Here is a 17,608-nt window from a genome sequence, read left to right on the forward strand (position 1 = left end):
TCTGTTAACTTGGCTTTTGAAGACCTTAGAAAGACAGGGTAGTATAGATATAGGTCTGTAGCAGTTTGGGACTAGAGTGTCACCCCCTTTGAAGAGGTGGATGACTGCAGCAGCTTTCCAATGCATATAATCGATGCAACTCTGGGGGATGATTTAACAAAAGCCCATTTGCATTAGTACAAAAAAAAGTACAATCGTTGGATGACTGTACCTAACCATAAACACCAATGCCTTTCTTAAAATCAATACACAGAAGTATATATTTTTAAACCTGCATATTTATCTAAAAGAAATCCAGGTTAGCAGGCAACATTAACCAGGTGAAATTGTCACTTCTCTTGCGTTCATTGCACGCAGAGTCACTGAAAGAATAAAAGTTTTGTTTTCGAAATGATAATTTCCGGATTCGACCATATTAATGACCAAAGGCTCCTATTTCTCTGTGTTATGTTAAATTAAGTCTATGATTTGATAGAGCAGTCTGACTGAGTGGTGGTAGGAACCAGCAGGCTCGTAAGCATTCAAACAGCACTTTCATACAGCTCTTCACAAGCACAGCATTGTTTATGACTTCAAGCCTATCAGCCTAATGGCTGGTGTAACCGATGTGAAATGGATAGCTAGTTAGCGGGGTGCGCGCTAATAGCGTTTCAAGCGTCACTAGCTCTGAGACTTGGAGATGTTGTTCCCCTTGCTCTGCAAGGGCCGCGGCTTTTGTGGAGCAATGGGTAACGCTGCTTCGAGGGTGGCTGTTGTCGATGTGTTCCTGGTTCGAGCCCAGGTAAAGGCGAGGAGAGAGACGGAAGCTATACTGTTACACTGGCAATACTAAAGTGCCTATAAGAACATCTACTAGTCAAAGGTATATGAAATACAAATGGTATAGAGGGAAATAGTCCTACAATTCCTATAATAACTACAACCTAAAACCTCTTACCTTGGAATATTGATGTCTCATGTTAAAAGGAACCACCAACTTTCATATGTTCTGAGCAAGGAACTTAAACGTTAGCTTTTTTACGTGGCACATATTGCACTTTTACTTCTCCAACACTGTTTTTGCATTATGTAACCAAATTGAACATGTTTATTTATTTGAGGCTAAATGGATTTTTATTGATGTATTATTTTAAGTTAAAATAAGTGTTCATTCAGTATTGTTGTAATTGTCATTAGTACAAATAAATAAATAAAAATCGGCTGATTAATCGGTATCAGCTTTTCCGGTCCTCCAATAATCGGTATCGGCGTTGAAAAATCATAATCGGTCGACCTCTAATACCAATTAGGATCTGGCTAAAAATACTTGGATCAGTTATAGAACCCATTGCCCTTTATGGTTGTGAGGTCTGGGGTCCGCTTACCAACCAAGAATTCACAAATTGGGACCAACACTAAATTAAGACTGCATGTAGAATTCTGAAAAAATATCCTCCATGTATAACATAAAACACCAAATAAACCATGCAAAGCAGAATTAGGCCGATACCCACTAATTATTGAAATCCAGAAAAGAGCTGTTTAAATTCTACAAGCACCTAAAAGGAAGTGATTCCCAAAGCTTCCATAACAAAGCCATGTACCTGGAGAAGGGTCCCCTAAGCAAGCTGGTCCAGGACAGCAACACAATTAAACCCCACCAAATCATGAGAGAACCAAAATAGAATTATTTCCCATGTGTGAAGTAATTAACAAAGAAACAGAGTAAACTAGAATGCTATTTGGCCCAGAACAGAGAGTACACAGTGGCAGAATACCTGACCACTGGGACTACCCAAAATTCAAAGAAATCTTTGACTATGTACAGACTCAGCGAGCATAGCCTTGCTATTGAGAAAGGCCACCTTAGGCAGACATGGCTTTCAAGAGAAGTATGTGCACACTGCCCACAAAATGAGGTGGATACTAGGCTGCACTTCCTAACCTCCTGCCAAATTTATGACCTTATTTGAGACGCATATTTCCCTCAGACTACATAGACCCACAAAGAATTAGGGGGGGAAAAATCAATTTTGATACTCTCTCGTATCTACTGGGTAAAATACCACAGTGTGCCATCACAGCAGCAAGATGTGTGACCTGTTGCCACAAGAAAAGTGCAACCAGTGAAGAACAAACACCATTGTAAATAGAACCCATATTTATGTTTATTAATTTTCCTTTTTGTACTTTAACCATTTGTACATCGTTACAGTGTGTGTATGTATTTATATATATGCTAATATAACATTTGTAATGTCTTTATTCTTTTGAAACTTCTGTATGTGTAATGTTTACTGTTCATTTTGATTGTTTATTTCATTTTTGTATATTATCTACTTCACTTGCTTTGGCAATGTTAACATATGTTTCCCATGCTAATAATAAAGCCATTTGGGGGAGGGGGAGATGTATTTCCCCCAACTAAAGATGTTTAGGAATAGAGACGTCCCCAGACAAAAGGCCTGCCAGCCAGCTAATAAACCCCACCCAGACACTATTTTCTAGACAACACAGTAGCTGGGTGGAGCTCAGACAGGACGTGGGCATGACATTTATCAGGGGCACAATGGCACATCCGCTCAGCCACCATTAGAATACCTAATCTTTCACTTTTATTCTAATATAAGGATATGTGGCCTGATATTTGTCCTCGACTAGCCAACAGCACAGGAACCGTTGTGACTTGTACCCAATAAGTGTCGTTTTAGGGAAAAAATACATTGTTACCTTGCATACCCATCCAATGTGTATGAAATCAAAAATAAACTGAATGTAAGACAAAAATATTCTAAAGAAACTGTTGAAAGAAATGAAGTTGTAATAAAATGTCTCAAGTTATTCTGTTGCTTCAAGGTGCTGACTTCTAAGAGGGAGTGTCATTTTAGTTAACAGTAGTGATCATGTGGTCTCTGGTTGGTTACAAATAGCATGGTGGTTAAATGTGACAGATAATTAGATGTCACACAATGGATGATAACAACACATTTGTTAAGTAACAGCAATTATTTGTCATGTGAACATAGGACAGTCAAATAGTAAACAGTAATTCAATCTAGGATGCGGTGAAAACCGGGAGTATTTTTGTTTTAGCCTCTATAGGTCTATACTTCGGGGACTTGGCCTGATATTATGATCAGTAAGTTGATTATGGCAGAAGAATGTTGTGGCAAGGGGTTTAACTTGTTTGTATGAAATGAGGTGACATGACTCCTTGTCTTTACTCTGTCCCCATGTTTATATTCTTGGTGACCTTTTGGCTCAAACACAAACACACCCTGTGACTGCGCAACGGGACATGATTCATGTCCTGATTGGTTTGTGGAAGTATGATTCATGTCCTGATTGGTTTATTCAGGACCTGTGTCATGTTTATATTTCCCTGTCATCATCATATGGTTGTTGTTCATCCATTGGTTGTTAACATTTCAGTCATGCTGATTCTTAGAACTACTGTTGGCTTTAGACTCTGTATTATTGTGATGTGAGTCATGATGCTATTGGCTGATAATTGAGGTTCCACTTGTTGTTGTAGATCCTATATTGTAGAGGCTGAGCCTGTCTCTGTGTCGCCTGTGATCATGCAGGTAGATTGTCAACTTGTCTTGCCATAGTTTCTGTAATAACTCTGTTATCCCCCTCTTCTTCCTCCTCCTTCCTCATAGCTCCTATGGAAGCAGGCCCAGTCATACCCCCTGTTCCCTTCTCTGGGGGAGATGGAGGGCCACATGTTTGAGTGTGTGAACCAGGCAGCGGTGCACGAGGAGCTGGAGGATGAGACCAGGCGCCTCTGTGACGTCAGGCCCTTCTGGCCCATGCTCAAACTGGTCACACGTAACTGTGGCCGCGCCGAACGCCTACTCGACTCCAAGATCGGCGTGCTCATCGGAAAAGGTGACACCTACTCTCTCACTCACACACTCTGACACACAGCTACAGTAGACCCCCACACTGATGTTTGACCTGTGGTTTGAACAGAGTAGTGATGCTCCTAGATAGTGATCACACACACACTCTGACACACAGCTACAGTAGACCCCCACACTGGTTTGAACAGAGTAGTGATGCTCCTAGATAGTGATCACACACACACTCTGACACACAGCTACAGTAGACCCCCACACTGGTTTGAACAGAGTAGTGATGCTCCTAGATAGTGATCACACACACACTCTGACACACAGCTACAGTAGACCCCTACACTGTGGTTTGAACAGAGTAGTGATGCTCCTAGATAGTGATCACACACACACTCTGACACACAGCTACAGTAGACCCCCACACTGTGGTTTGAACAGAGTAGTGATGCTCCTAGATAGTGATCACACACACACTCTGCAGACACACCACCACCGGTTAATCTCTGTCTCCAGTATATTGATATCTTTGCCTTGGCTGTCAGATGTGAGTCGTCTTTTCAGATGTTTTATGTCATCATCCCAATATCAGCTGAAGTCAGGCCCGTCGGATGCAAAACAATCTGGTTAGAGTAGACAGGCTCCTGATGTCTGTTACATCGTCTGTCACTCAGTAGTATCTGTGGTGGTGCTAAGGCGCTGTGCTGAGTGGAGGCGGCAAGCCAGACCACCACGGTAATGGTAGGAAAGATAAAGCCCCTGGGTGGAACGGTCAGTCTATTGAGTTGATACACACAAAAATAAATATTATTGCACACATGTATATGCATGCACGCTTACACACTGGTGATGCGGTTTTACTCATTACCCGCGCTCCCCACGGTTATATCCAGGGCGGACGGGGTTAGGGTCATTAAAGGTCATTAAATATTGGGTGGCGTACAGGTTGTTTCTCTTAATTCAATCTGTAAAAACAATTGTCAATACAGCAGATGGATATACATTTTATTTTCAATATTTTAGGCTGTCATGAGCCTAAGCTTTAGGGCTGGACTGTACACGTACCGAAGAGCCTACACAGCCAATCGCCAAATAATGCTTTAGGAACAGACAGAGATGGTTAACATCAATACAGAAGCTAAATCGTTTCTTCTTCTTGAACTGCACTGTTGGTTTAGGGCTTGTAATTAAGCATTTCACAGTAAAGTCTACACTTGTTGTATTCCACAAAATTTGATTTTTCAAAATCAAATTGGCGAAGTTTAATTCAATAAGACAAAAGCTGCCGAAAGGAGAGTTGAAAATAAAGAGGTGGGAAGGCCAGAAAAGTACAGTTTAGGAAATAGTTGGTAAAGGGGTAAAAGAGGATGATAGCAGTGCGGCTGTGTGATGATTGTGAGGCGCTATACAAATTTGACAGTAACTAGACAGAGAATTCAAATAGGCCTATGGCACGTCAAGGGAACAGTAGTGTCACGAACCGGCTCAAAGCCCGTAACAAAAGGGAGACAACGTGGAGATAAGGAGTAACAAAAGATATATTTATTAACTAAAGCAACTAAGGAAAATATACAATGGTGTGTGTAATCAGTAATCAGTAGTGTAAGTGAGTGTTTTGCATGCATGAATGTGATAATGCAGGGTGTTGAAAAGATGCTAAAGCAAACAACTCAAAAACCACCAAGAAACACAACAAAATCCATAAAGGTGTCTGCATGGAGAGAGTCTCCTCCATGAATGGGGAAGTGGTGTATTTATCCTGGGAGACACCTGGCCCAGGTGTTTCCCATGTAGCTGACGACCCTCCCAACTCCGCCCACCGACATCCTAATAAGGAAACAACAAAGAGAATACGGCAGACAGAGTGGGAGGGTCGTCACAGTAGCCTACTGTTCAGATGGGTTAAATGGAAACTGGAACCTGTACACTGACTGTAGGATTAAGCATTTCTTGCAGTAAAATGATACACCAAATGTAGGCAACATTTTTACAGGAGTCGAGAAATGTGATTTTCTTTCTGCATCTTGAGGGAATGCAATGCTCAGTTAGTACCTCTACAGATAATATGTATCTTCATCATAAAAGCTGATATTTCAACCACATAAAATATGCATCCAAGCCGAACTGAAATCTTATCAGAAACACTTTGGGTTGTTTTCACAGCTTTCTTTTTCTTTACAACCAGTCAAATTAATGTTATTTGGATATTTTGCACAGAAAATATTTTTGTTGCTGCGTTATTGTATTTTCTCCCCAGCCCCTAAATGTCTTTGCTCTGCCAATGATGACAGAGAGAACTTTACCGACGTCAACTAGATTGAAGTATTCATGCTATCTATCTATTACATTACTCTGTTGAGCAAGGGTTTATTTAGTCTTCATATAGGGGTTTATTTAGTTCACATATAGTCGGGTGGTTGCGGATGGGTTATTAGCAATTGCGGGTGTGTGTGAACAAACACACACAGTCGTGTTGGCCTGAGGGTGTTTGGGGACATAGATGGTAGGGGTCTATGGAGGTCCCCTAGGCTGCTGGCCAACCAGGCCTGTTCAGAGAGGGAATCAGTGATAGTAATTGAAGGAGACTCATCCCATGTTGATATTCTCCCTCTTGGCTCTGCTTTTTTTTTGTCAGATGTGATCTGTAAAAGGCTTTTGTCAGTGAGCGGTACTGAAAACAGCCCTCAGGCGCTGGCTAGCCACACACACTGAGGGAGTTCTGGCTAGCCACACACACTGAGGGAGTTCTGGCTAGCCACACACACTGAGGGAGTTCTGGCTAGCCACACACACTGAGGGAGTTCTGGCTAGCCACACACACTGAGGGAGTTCTGGCTAGCCACACACACTGAGGGAGTTCTGGCTAGCCACACACACTGAGGGAGTTCTGGCTAGCCACACACAGTTCTGGCTAGCCACACACACTGAGGAGTTCTGGCTAGCCACACACACTGAGGAGCCACACACACTGAGGGAGTTCTGGCTAGCTAGTTCTGGCACACACACTGAGGAGTTCTGGCTAGTTCCACACACACTGAGGGAGTTCTGGCTAGCCACACACACTGAGGGAGTTCTGGCTAGCCACACACACTGAGGGAGTTCTGGCTAGCCACACACACTGAGGGAGTTCTGGCTAGCCCACACACACTGAGCCACACACACACTGGAGTTCTGGCCAGCCACACACACACTGAGGGAGTTCTGGCCAGCCACACACACACTGAGGGAGTTCTGGCCAGCCACACACACACTGAGGGAGTTCTGGCCAGCCACACACACAGGCACACACAAGCTAATAATGCAGACCAGAGGCATCCTCTGAGAGCCGAGGGTCATATGAATGTTTAATGGTTTTAAATGTCAACATGTTTTTATCATTCAAAGCATTTGACGGCCCGAAAATACAGAGCTCTGTTCAACTAGTAGATATGATGAATTTAGGATCTAGATTTTATACCCAGTGACAGTTGTATTTCAATGAAAACAGTAGGTTAGAGTTCAACACTGTTGAGATTGGATTGTCATTTGTAATCCCTCATAAACATTAATTGCTACTTGTTACCATGCCAGGTATGTGTCAGTCAGAGGGAGTGCATTAAACATGAATGGTAATGCCTTTTAATGTAGTGCCGTTAGACCCACTCATGTATCATGTAGAGGTTTTACATGTCATTATGGTGTGTGTGTGTGTGTGTGTGTGTGTGTGTGTGTGGCCTCTTAGAACCTCTTACACTGTGCTTATATAGCTTAATGACTGCTCATAGGTGTTCACAAACAGAACACAATCAATAAAATACATCTTTGGTATAAAATGCTGTAAAACCTCTTGTGGCCTTGTTATGCACTCCCGATCACCTGCAAAGTCGTTATGCAATGATTATAAAGCTGTCATGAAGCACTTACGAAGCTTCATGAACCATTCACAGGTCTCCACGAGCTGGACGCTCTGCAGGACCAGGAGGTGAAGGACTTCCGCAGTAAGATGTTCCGTATCAGCGAGGAGAAGATGCAGCGGGTACAGCTGATGACCTGGAGCGAGTGGCTGCAGGCCTGCTTCTCTCCGCAGCTGGAGCCAGGGGGAGGAGCCACACCCGTCACAGACGGTGTCAACGACAAACAGGCCGAGGCCAGCCTCAAAGTCACCATGCACTTCGACCAGTCCCAGGTACCTAACAGTACACATTGGGAGCACAATATTTCCCATCAGAAATACACACACACACACACACACACACACTCAGAGAGCAACATATGCCCAACAATGGGGTGAATGTCGCTGTCTTCGAGTAGTCACATTTGCAATACTACACACCCTCAGCTGTAATCAATCGATCAATCAAATGTATTTATAAATCCCTTTTTACATCAGCAGATGTCACAAAGTGCTATACAGTTTTAGGCTATACAGCCCAAAACCCCAAACTGCAAGCAATTCAGATGTAGAAGCACAGTGGCTAGGAAAAACTCTAGAAAGGCAGAAACCTAGAAAGGAACCAGGCTCTGAGGTTTGGCCAGTCCTCGTCTGGCTGTGCCGTGTGGAGATTATAAGAGTACATGACCATTTAAGGCCAGATTGAACATCTTGAAGAACAAACATTCATAGGTGACCAGCAGGGTCAAATAATAATCAGCGGTTGTAGAGGGTGCAACAGGTCAGTACCTCAGGAGTAAATGTCAGTTGGCTTCTCATAGCCGAGCATTCAGAGGTCGAGACAGCAGGTGCGAGAGAGTTGAAAACAGCAGGTCAAGGTAGCACCTCCAGTGAACAGGTCAGGGTTCCCAAGCCGTAGGCAGAATAGTTGAAACTGGAGCAGCAGCACGACCAGGTGGACTAGGGACAGCAGGAGTCATCAGGCCAGGTAGTCCTGAGGCATGATCCTAGGGCTCTGGTCCACTGAGAGGGGAGAGAGAGAGAATTGGAGCACACTTAAATTCACTCTGGACACCAGATAAGACAAGAAAATTACACCAGATATAACAGACTAACCCTAGTCCCCCGGCACATAGACTATTGCATCATAGATACTGGAGACTGAGGCGGGTGGGTCAGGGGACACACCACTAGTGGGATATCAACAGACCACAAACATACTAGGCTGAGTATAGCCCACAAAGATCTCCTCCACTGCACAAGCCCGACGGGGTGCAAAACCAGACAGGAATATCACGTCTGTGACTCAACCCTGTCAAGTGACGCACCCCTCCTAGGGACGGCATGGAAGAGCACTAGTGAGCCAGTGACTCAGCCCCTGTATTAGGGTCAGAGGCAAAGAATCCCAGTGGAGACGGGGAAGCTGGCCAGGCAGAGACAGCACGAGCAGTTCGTCGCTCCAGTGCCTTGCCTTCACCTTCGCACCCCTGGGCCAGACTACACTCAATCATAGGATCTACTGAAGAGATGTGTCTTCGGTAAGGACTTAAAGGATGAGACCGAGTCTGCGTCTCTCACATGGATAGGCAAATCATTCCATAAAAATGTAGCTATATAGGAGACAGCCCTGCTTCTAGCTGTTTGCTTAGAAATTCTAGGGACAATAAGGAGGCCAGGTCTTGTGACCGTAACGTAGGTATGTATGGCAGGACCAAATCGGAGAGATTGGTAGGAACAAGCCCATGTAGTGCTTTGTAGGTTAGGAGTAAATCCTTGAAATCAGCCCTTGCCTTAACAGGAAGCCAGTGTAGGGAGGCTAGCACTGGAGTAATATGATCACATTTTTGGGTTCTAGTCAGGATTCTAGCAGCCGTGTTTAACACCAACTGAAGTTTATTTAGTGCTTTATCCGGGGAGCCAGAGAGTAGAGCATTTCGGTCATCTAATCTAGAAATGAAAAAAGCATGGATTAGCTTTTCTGCATAATTTTTGGACAAAAAGTTACAGATTTTTGTAATGTTACGAAGATGGGGAAAAAAACTGTCCTTGACATATTCTTGATATGTTCTTCAAAAGAGATCAGGGTCCAGAATAAGGCAGAGGTCCTTCGGGTTTATTTGAGACGACTGTACAACCATCAAGATTAATTGTCAGATCCAACAACAGATCTTTGTTTCTTGGGACCTAGAACAAGCATCTCTGTTTTGTCCGAGTTTAAAAGTAAAACATTTTCCGCCATCCACTTCCTTATGTCTGAAACACAAGCTTCGAAGGTAGGCAATTTTGGGGCTTCACCATGTTTCATCGAAATGTACAGCGGTGTTGTCCACATAGCAGTGAAAGTTGACATTGTGTATCCAAATGACATCACCAAGAGGTAGAATATATAGTGAAAACAATTGTATTCCTAAAACAGAACCTTGAGGAACGCCCAAAATTTACAGTTGATTTGTCAGAGGACAAACCATCCACAGTGACGAACTGATAGTATGTTTCCTACAGATAAAATCTAAAACAAGCAAGAACTTCTCCCTTTAGACAAATTAGGGTTTCTAATCTCTCCAAAACAATGTGGTGATCGATGGTGTCAAAAGCAGCACGAAGGTCTAGGAGCATGAAGACAGATGCCATTAAAAGGTAATTTACCACCTTCACAAGTGTGGTCTCAGTGCTATGATGTGGTCTAAAACCAGACTGAAGCATTTTGTATATGTTATTTGCCTTCAGGAAAGCAGTGAGTTGCTGCGCAACAGCTTTTTCCCCAAACATTTGTAGAGGAATGGGAGATTTGATATAGACCGATTTTAAAAATATATATTTTTATTTTATTTTACATTTTCCGGGTGAAGGTTTAGCTTTTTCATGAGGCTTTATTACTACCACTTTTAGTGAGTTTGGTACAAATCCGGTGGATAGGGAAGCAATTTATTATGTTCAGCATAGGAGGGCCAAGCACAGGAAGTAGCTCTTTCAGTAATTTAGTTGGAATAGGGTCCAGTATGCAGCTTGATGGTTTAGAGGACATGACTATTTTCATGAATGTGTCAAGAGATACAGGATTTTTTTTTTTTACTTGAGCGTCTCCATTGATCCTAGGTCCTGGCAGTTTTGTGCAGACTCGGGACATCTGAGCTTTGGAGAAATACGCAGGTTCAAAGTAGTCTAATTTTCTTTCTAATGATCATGATCTTTTCATCGAAGAAGAAGTTCATGAATTTATCACTGCTGAAGTGAAAGCTAACCTCTTGTTGAATGCTGCTTTTTAGTTAGCTTTGCAACAGTATGAAAAAATAAATGTTGGATTGTTCTTATTCTCCTCAATTAGGATGATCGAGCAGCAATGAGGGCTCTTTGATGCTGCGTGGTACTGTCTTTCCAAAGCTAGTCTGAGGACTTCCAGTTTGGTGTAGCGCCATTTCCGTTCCAATTTTCTGTAAGCTTGCTTCAGGACTTGAATATTTTCTGTATACCAGGGAGCAAATATGTTGTGACAAATGTTTTTGGTTTTTAGGCGTGCGACTGCATCTAGGGTATAAAGCAAGGTTAAATTAAGATTATCAGGTGGTTAACTGATTTTTGTACTCCGAGGTCCTTGGGTAGGTGGAGGGAGTCTGGAAGGGCAACTAGGAGCCTTTGGGTTTTCCGAGAATTTATAGCACGACTTTTGATGATCCTTGGTTGGGGTCTGAGCAGATTATTTGTTGCGATTGCAAACGTAATAAAATGGTGGTCCGATAGTACAGGATTATGAGGAAAAACATTTAGCACCACAATATTTATTCCATGGGACAAAACTAGATCCAGGGTATGACTGTGGCAATACGTACTTCCAGAGACATTGAAATTTGCTGTCAAGTGAGGGATCTAACATTTAAGTTACCCTATTTTGATATATGAGATATAACAATCTCTTTCAATAATGACAGGAATGGAGGTCTTTATTCCAGTAAGATTACTAAAGCGAACTCCGCCATGTTTTGTTTTGCTCAACCTAGATCGAGGCACAGACACGGTCTCAATGGGGATAGCTGAGCTGACTACACTGACTGTGCTAGTGGCAGACTCCACTAAGCTGGTAGGCTGGCTAACAGGGTGCAGGCCAGGCAGCAGGCCATCTCATTGTGGCGCAAGAGGAGTTAGAGCCCTGTCTATGTTCATAGATAAGATGAGAGCACCCCTCCAGCTAGGATGGAGTCCGTCACTCCTCAGCAGGCCAAGCTTGGTCCTGTTTGTGGGTGAGTCCCAGAAAGCGGGCCAATTATCTACATATTTATCTTTTGGGAGGGGGCAGAAAACCGTTTTCAACCAGCAATTGAGTTGAGACTGCTGTAGAGACAATTACTCGAGGCCGACACATCTTTCTAGCTGATTTACACTCTGAGGCTTTGTTGCACTTGGTGACCTCTGACTGTTTCATCCTAACATCATTGTTGCCGACGTGGATAACTCTATCCCTATACTCTCTACCCTCGTTTTAGCCCTAGCCTGCGCCATCTTCAGATTAGCCTTAACGTCGGTAGCCCTGCCCCCTGGTAAACAGTGTATGATCGCTGTATGATTATTTTTAAGTCTAATACTGCGGGTAATGGAGTCGCCAATGACTGGGGTTTTCAATTTGAAGGGAGTTAATGGTGGGAGGCTTTGGCGGCTCAGACCCCAAGACAGGTGGAGGAGAGACCTGAGGAAGCTCGGCCTCCGACTCATTGTGCAGAACCGGTTGAAAGTTTCTGCATTTCTTTCCAGAAGTGTTGAAAATTGCCCGGCTTGTGAGGACTGTGCGGGGGATTTATACTACTATCTGTACTTACTGGTGGCACAGACGCTGTTTCATACTCTCCTACACTTAAATTGCCTTTGCCTAACGATTGCATCTGAAGCTGTGCTTGCCACATGGCTTATAAGGTGATAGTTCTCCTGTATATTATGAGTATAGCGACTGCAATTAGATGGCATAGTGTTAATGTTACTACTTACAGTGGCTTGCAAAAGTATTCACCCCCTTGGCATTTTTCTTATTTTGTTGCTTTACTACCTGGAATTTGGGGGTTGTATCATTTGAGTTACACAACATGCCTACCACTTTGAAAATGCAAAATATTTTTTATTGTGAAATAAAAACAGAACTTGAGCGTGCAATTACACCTGCAAGTCTCTGGGGGTATGTCTCTATAAGCTTGGCACATCTAGCCACTGGGATTTTTGCCCATTCTTCAAGGCAAAACTGCTCCAGCTCCTTCAAGTCGGATGGGTTCCGCTGGTGTACTGCAATCTTTTAGTCATACCACAGATTCTCAATTGGATTGAGGTCTGAGCTTTGACTAGGACATTCCAAGACATTTTCATTTTTCCCCTTAAACCACTCGAGTGTTGCTTTAGCAGTATGCTTAGGGTCATTGTCCTGCTGGAAGGTGAACCTCCGTCCCAGTCTTAAATCTCTGGAAGACTGAAACAGGTTTCCCTCAAGAATGTCCCTGTATTTAGCACCATCCATCATTCCTTCAATTCTGACCAGTTTCCCAGTCCCCTGATGAAAAACATCCCCACAGCATGATGCTGCCACCCATGCTTCACTGTGGTGTTCTCTGGGTGATGTGAGGTGTTTGGTTGTGTGAGACATAGCATTTTCCTTGATGGTCAAAAAGCTACATTTTAGTCTCATCTTACCAGAGTACCTTCTTCCATATGTTTGGTGAGTCTCCCACATGCCTTTAGGCGAACATCAAACGTGTTTGCTTATTTTTTTTCTTTTAAGCAATTGCTTTTTTTCTGGCCACTCTTCCGTAAAGCCCAGCTCTGTGAAGTGTATGGCTTAAAGTGGTCCTATGGAAAGATACTCCAATCTCCTCTGTGGAGCTTTGCAGCTCCTTCAGGGTTATCTTTGGTCTCTTTGTTGCCTCTGATTACTGCCCTCCTTGCCTCGTCTGTGAGTTTTGGTGGGCGGCCCTCTCTTGGCAGGTTTGTTGTGGTGCCATATTCTTTCTATTTTTAAAAATAATTTATTTAATGGTGCTCCGTGGGATGTTCAAAGTTTGATATTTATTTTAACCCAACCCGGATCTGTACTTCTCCACAACTTTATCCCTGACCTGTTTGGAGAGCTCCTTGGTCTTCATAGTGCTGCTTGCTTGGTGGTACAACAAAATAGGAAAAACAGCAAGGGGGTGAATAAGTTGAGCAAGGAAAAACTAAGACATTGGTAAATGTATTAAAAGTAAAAACTGAGTTTGGCATGGAGCAACAAACAGCACAGAGATAAGTCCAGAAGTTGACTACTGACTGACATCAATCAGTAGTCACATTTACAATACTACACACCCTCAGCTGTCATCAATGAGTAGTCACATTTACAATACTACACACCCTCAGCTGTCATCAATGAGTAGTCACATTTACAATACTACACACCCTCAGCTGTCATCACATTTACAATACTACACACCCTCAGCTGTCATCACATTTACAATACTACACACCCTCAGCTGTCATCAATCAGTAGTCACATTTACAATACTACACCCCCAGCTGTCGTCACATTTACAATACTACACACCCTCAGCTGTCATCAATCAGTAGACACATTTACAATGCTACACACCCTCAGCTGTCATCACATTTACAATACTACACACCCTCAGCTGTCATCAATCAGTAGTCATCATATACAGACAACAGTATACAGACATGGAGTATACAAAACATTAAGAACCCCAGCTTTTTCCATGACAACCTAAACAGGTGAAAGCTATGATCCCTTATTGATGTCACTTGTTAAATCCACTTCAGTCAGTGTAGATGTAGGGGATGAGAAGGATTTTAAAGCCTGGAGACAATTGAGACTTGAATTGTGTAATGTGTGCCATTGAGAGTGAATGAGCAAGACAAAATATTTAAATGCCTTTGAACGGAGTATGGTGGTAGGTGCCAGGAGCACCGGTTTGTATCAAGGACTGCAATGCTACTGGGTTTTTCATGTTCAACAGTTTCCCCAGGTGTATCAAGAATGGTTCACCACCCAAAGGACATCCAGACAACTTGACACAATTGTGGGAAGCATTGGAGTCAACATGGGACAGCATCGCTGTGGAACGCATTCGAAGTCTTGTAGAGTCCATGCCCCGACAAATTTAGGCTTTTCTGAGGGCTGAGGGGGGGGGTGCAACTCAACATTAGGACGGTGTTCCTAGTGTTTGGTATACTCCGTAGGCTACAGGCTAGTAAACAAACTCTCTCACACACAGATATTCTCTCCTCTTTTATCTCCTCTGTTGGCTGGCCCCTAATGGGACCGGGTCATGTGACAGTTGGCTGGCCCCTAATGGGACCGGGTCATGTGACAGTTGGCTGGCCCCTAATGGGACCGGGTCATGTGACAGTTGGCTGGCCCCTAATGGGACCGGATCATGTGACAGTTGGCTGGCCCCTAATGGGACCGGGTCATGTGACAGTTGGCTGGCCCCTAATGGGACCGGGTCATGTGACAGTTGGCTGGCCCCTAATGGGACCGGGTCATGTGACAGTTGGCTGGCCCCTAATGGGACCGGGTCATGTGACAGTTGGCTGGCCCCTAATGGGACCGGGTCATGTGACTGAGCCAGACTGGCAGTGACGGCACTAAATGGGTCACCACCACCATCAGTCACAGTTCCATCCACACCGAGACACTGAAGCCCCTAACACACTCATATATATGCACATGCGCGCACACACACACACACACACACACAGACACACACATGCGCCTGACCAAAGGGCCTCTCCACTGATTGAAAACATGTAAAAAGAGGACATTTGAGGACGCAGACTCTGTATCGCTCGCTTGCCCTCCCTCCCTCTCTCTCTCTCTCTCACAAACACACCTCTCACTTCACTACAAACTACTGTGTGTTCTATCTGAAATAAGTGTGTGTAGATTCGGTGGCATTTACTCAATAAATCACTGGTAGTTATACATATGGAGTGTGCGACTTTGTTTTTATAGATTCGGTGGTATGTCAACAAATGAGCTCAGCTCACCACCACGCTAGGGTCATAGCCCACTGCACACTACATGGCCCAAACCCTTACCGTCTGTGTTCTGTCCAGGTGGATGGTGGCAGGAAGTCAGTGTGTTATTTAGGCGTCCACATTAGGCACAGGAAGTGGACCTTTTTATTGTCTAGTCTTAACTCCATTGGTTGGTTGCCCTGGTTTTCAGTTGACTGAACAAACCCTTATTTTACTACTTGTAAACATGATATTTACTTGGACATTACATTGTGAAACAGCACTCATGCACTTGAAGCTACAAGGTGCTATAGTTACCATTTTATTTAAGGCAATTACCTGAAAGTAGCCATAGTCACCATAGTCCTAATGTATTGGCTGTAATGACAGTGTGAAATCATTTGAATAATTATTACCGCTCTATTTGGAACTTGACCACTCTGGGTGGTGTCACCATGGTGATGTGCAGTATGTGGTTGTCATAGCATTGTGAGTGGGTGAAGGCTGTGCCCTCACGACCAGGTTTGGCGCCAGGCTGCAAGGCAGGTTGGGTAGGGGTGTATGTGTTTCTCTGTCTGAATGCTCTGTAAGCCTTCGGTGTCTGTAAACCTTGCTGGGATTGTGTGTTAAACCTTGTCACACACTGCAGGGTAATCTATGTCCCCCCCCCTGTCTTTCTCTCTGTTATTTTACTGTCCCCCCCTTGTCCTCTCACCTCACTATCATGAGATTTCACTAATATATAGAACATTTGAAGTACACCACACCATGTCTCTGTGTGTTGACGTTAATGAGGATAATGTTCTCTCCCTCCAGGACACAGCCAGTCTGAAGGTGTGGCCCAGCACCAGTCCCAGTGAGCTGATGGAACAGGCGTTGAGGAAATGGCTGACGACCCACGGCCCCGAGGAGGAGGGACGCCAGGCCGAGCAGTACGTTCTGAGGGTCAGCGATAAGCTGGAGTTCCTCTGTGGAGACCACCCCCTGATACAGTACAAGGTGACTCTTTACTCTTAGGCTCATCCTCAGTGCACACAGTGCAAAGGGACCCTAATGATGCCCTCTGACCCCTTCACCTTTAACCCCCAAACCCTCTGTAGAGTGCTTTCTTACCATCAAACTGCTCCTTTTCTCATTCTCTTACCCTCTACATGTGCTGTGCTGACCTCAACTCTCCTCTGACAGTGACCTTGTTTATCTCAACCATTCCTTAATCATTAATGTCACAAGTAGTATACAGTCTTCGACCGTTACGGTAAATGTTCCAAGGTCAGAGCGTGTAGGGAGTGGGTTTAGGAATGTCTCGTTGACCATAAATGAGACGCAGTGATCCAGAAACAGTCATCTGACTGCTGTCCTAATAACGCCTCATTAATAACACTGTCTTCCTGGAACACATTACTGTTACTCACAGACCTGGTATGTGTGCATGACTGAATCCATCTGTGTATGAGTGTGTGTCCGTGTTTCCGTGTGTGATGAAGCCGACTGTGACCATTACACCCTGCAGAAAAGGGTCCTGTTTGAGTCCTATTTGTGACCCAGTGTTTAGATCCAGGAATCATGTCTGTACATTAGATATGGGTTACCTTCCATCTGTGTGTCTGGTTTCCTCTCTTTGACCTCTCATCCCTCCTCGGTTTGTGTATTCTCCCTCTTCTGTCATCTCTCCAGAACATTTAGACTTGTCTGTCTGTCCACCATTCACATTTGTAAGGGACGGCAGGTGGTTAAGAGTGTAACCGAAAGGTCGCTGGTTAGAATTTAAATTTCATTACGTGAAAAATCTGTCTGTGCCCTTGAGCACAAGGCACTCAACCCTAATTGCGCCTGCAAGTCGCTCTAGATAAGAGCATCTGCTACATTACAAAAAAAAAACATTTAAAAGAAATTCAGTTTGGATGTGTGTGCACCAAAG

At 43.9% G+C, this 17,608-nt stretch overlaps 1 protein-coding gene across 1 annotated transcript in view; it reads left to right on the plus strand.

Annotated features, from left to right (window-relative positions):
- LOC112267269 (phosphatidylinositol-4,5-bisphosphate 3-kinase, catalytic subunit beta) overlaps positions 1 to 17,608 on the plus strand; it is an 81,625-nt gene that overhangs the window by 48,643 nt on the left and 15,374 nt on the right. The window contains exons 4-6 of the mRNA XM_024445524.2: positions 3,645 to 3,873; positions 7,763 to 8,001; positions 16,507 to 16,689. Of these exons, the coding sequence (XP_024301292.1) occupies positions 3,645 to 3,873; positions 7,763 to 8,001; positions 16,507 to 16,689 (651 nt within the window). The remainder of the gene's footprint in view (positions 1 to 3,644; positions 3,874 to 7,762; positions 8,002 to 16,506; positions 16,690 to 17,608) is intronic.

This window comes from Oncorhynchus tshawytscha, linkage group LG14 (genome assembly GCF_018296145.1).
Source record: "Oncorhynchus tshawytscha isolate Ot180627B linkage group LG14, Otsh_v2.0, whole genome shotgun sequence".
In the NCBI taxonomy this organism is placed as follows: Eukaryota; Metazoa; Chordata; class Actinopteri; order Salmoniformes; family Salmonidae; genus Oncorhynchus; species Oncorhynchus tshawytscha.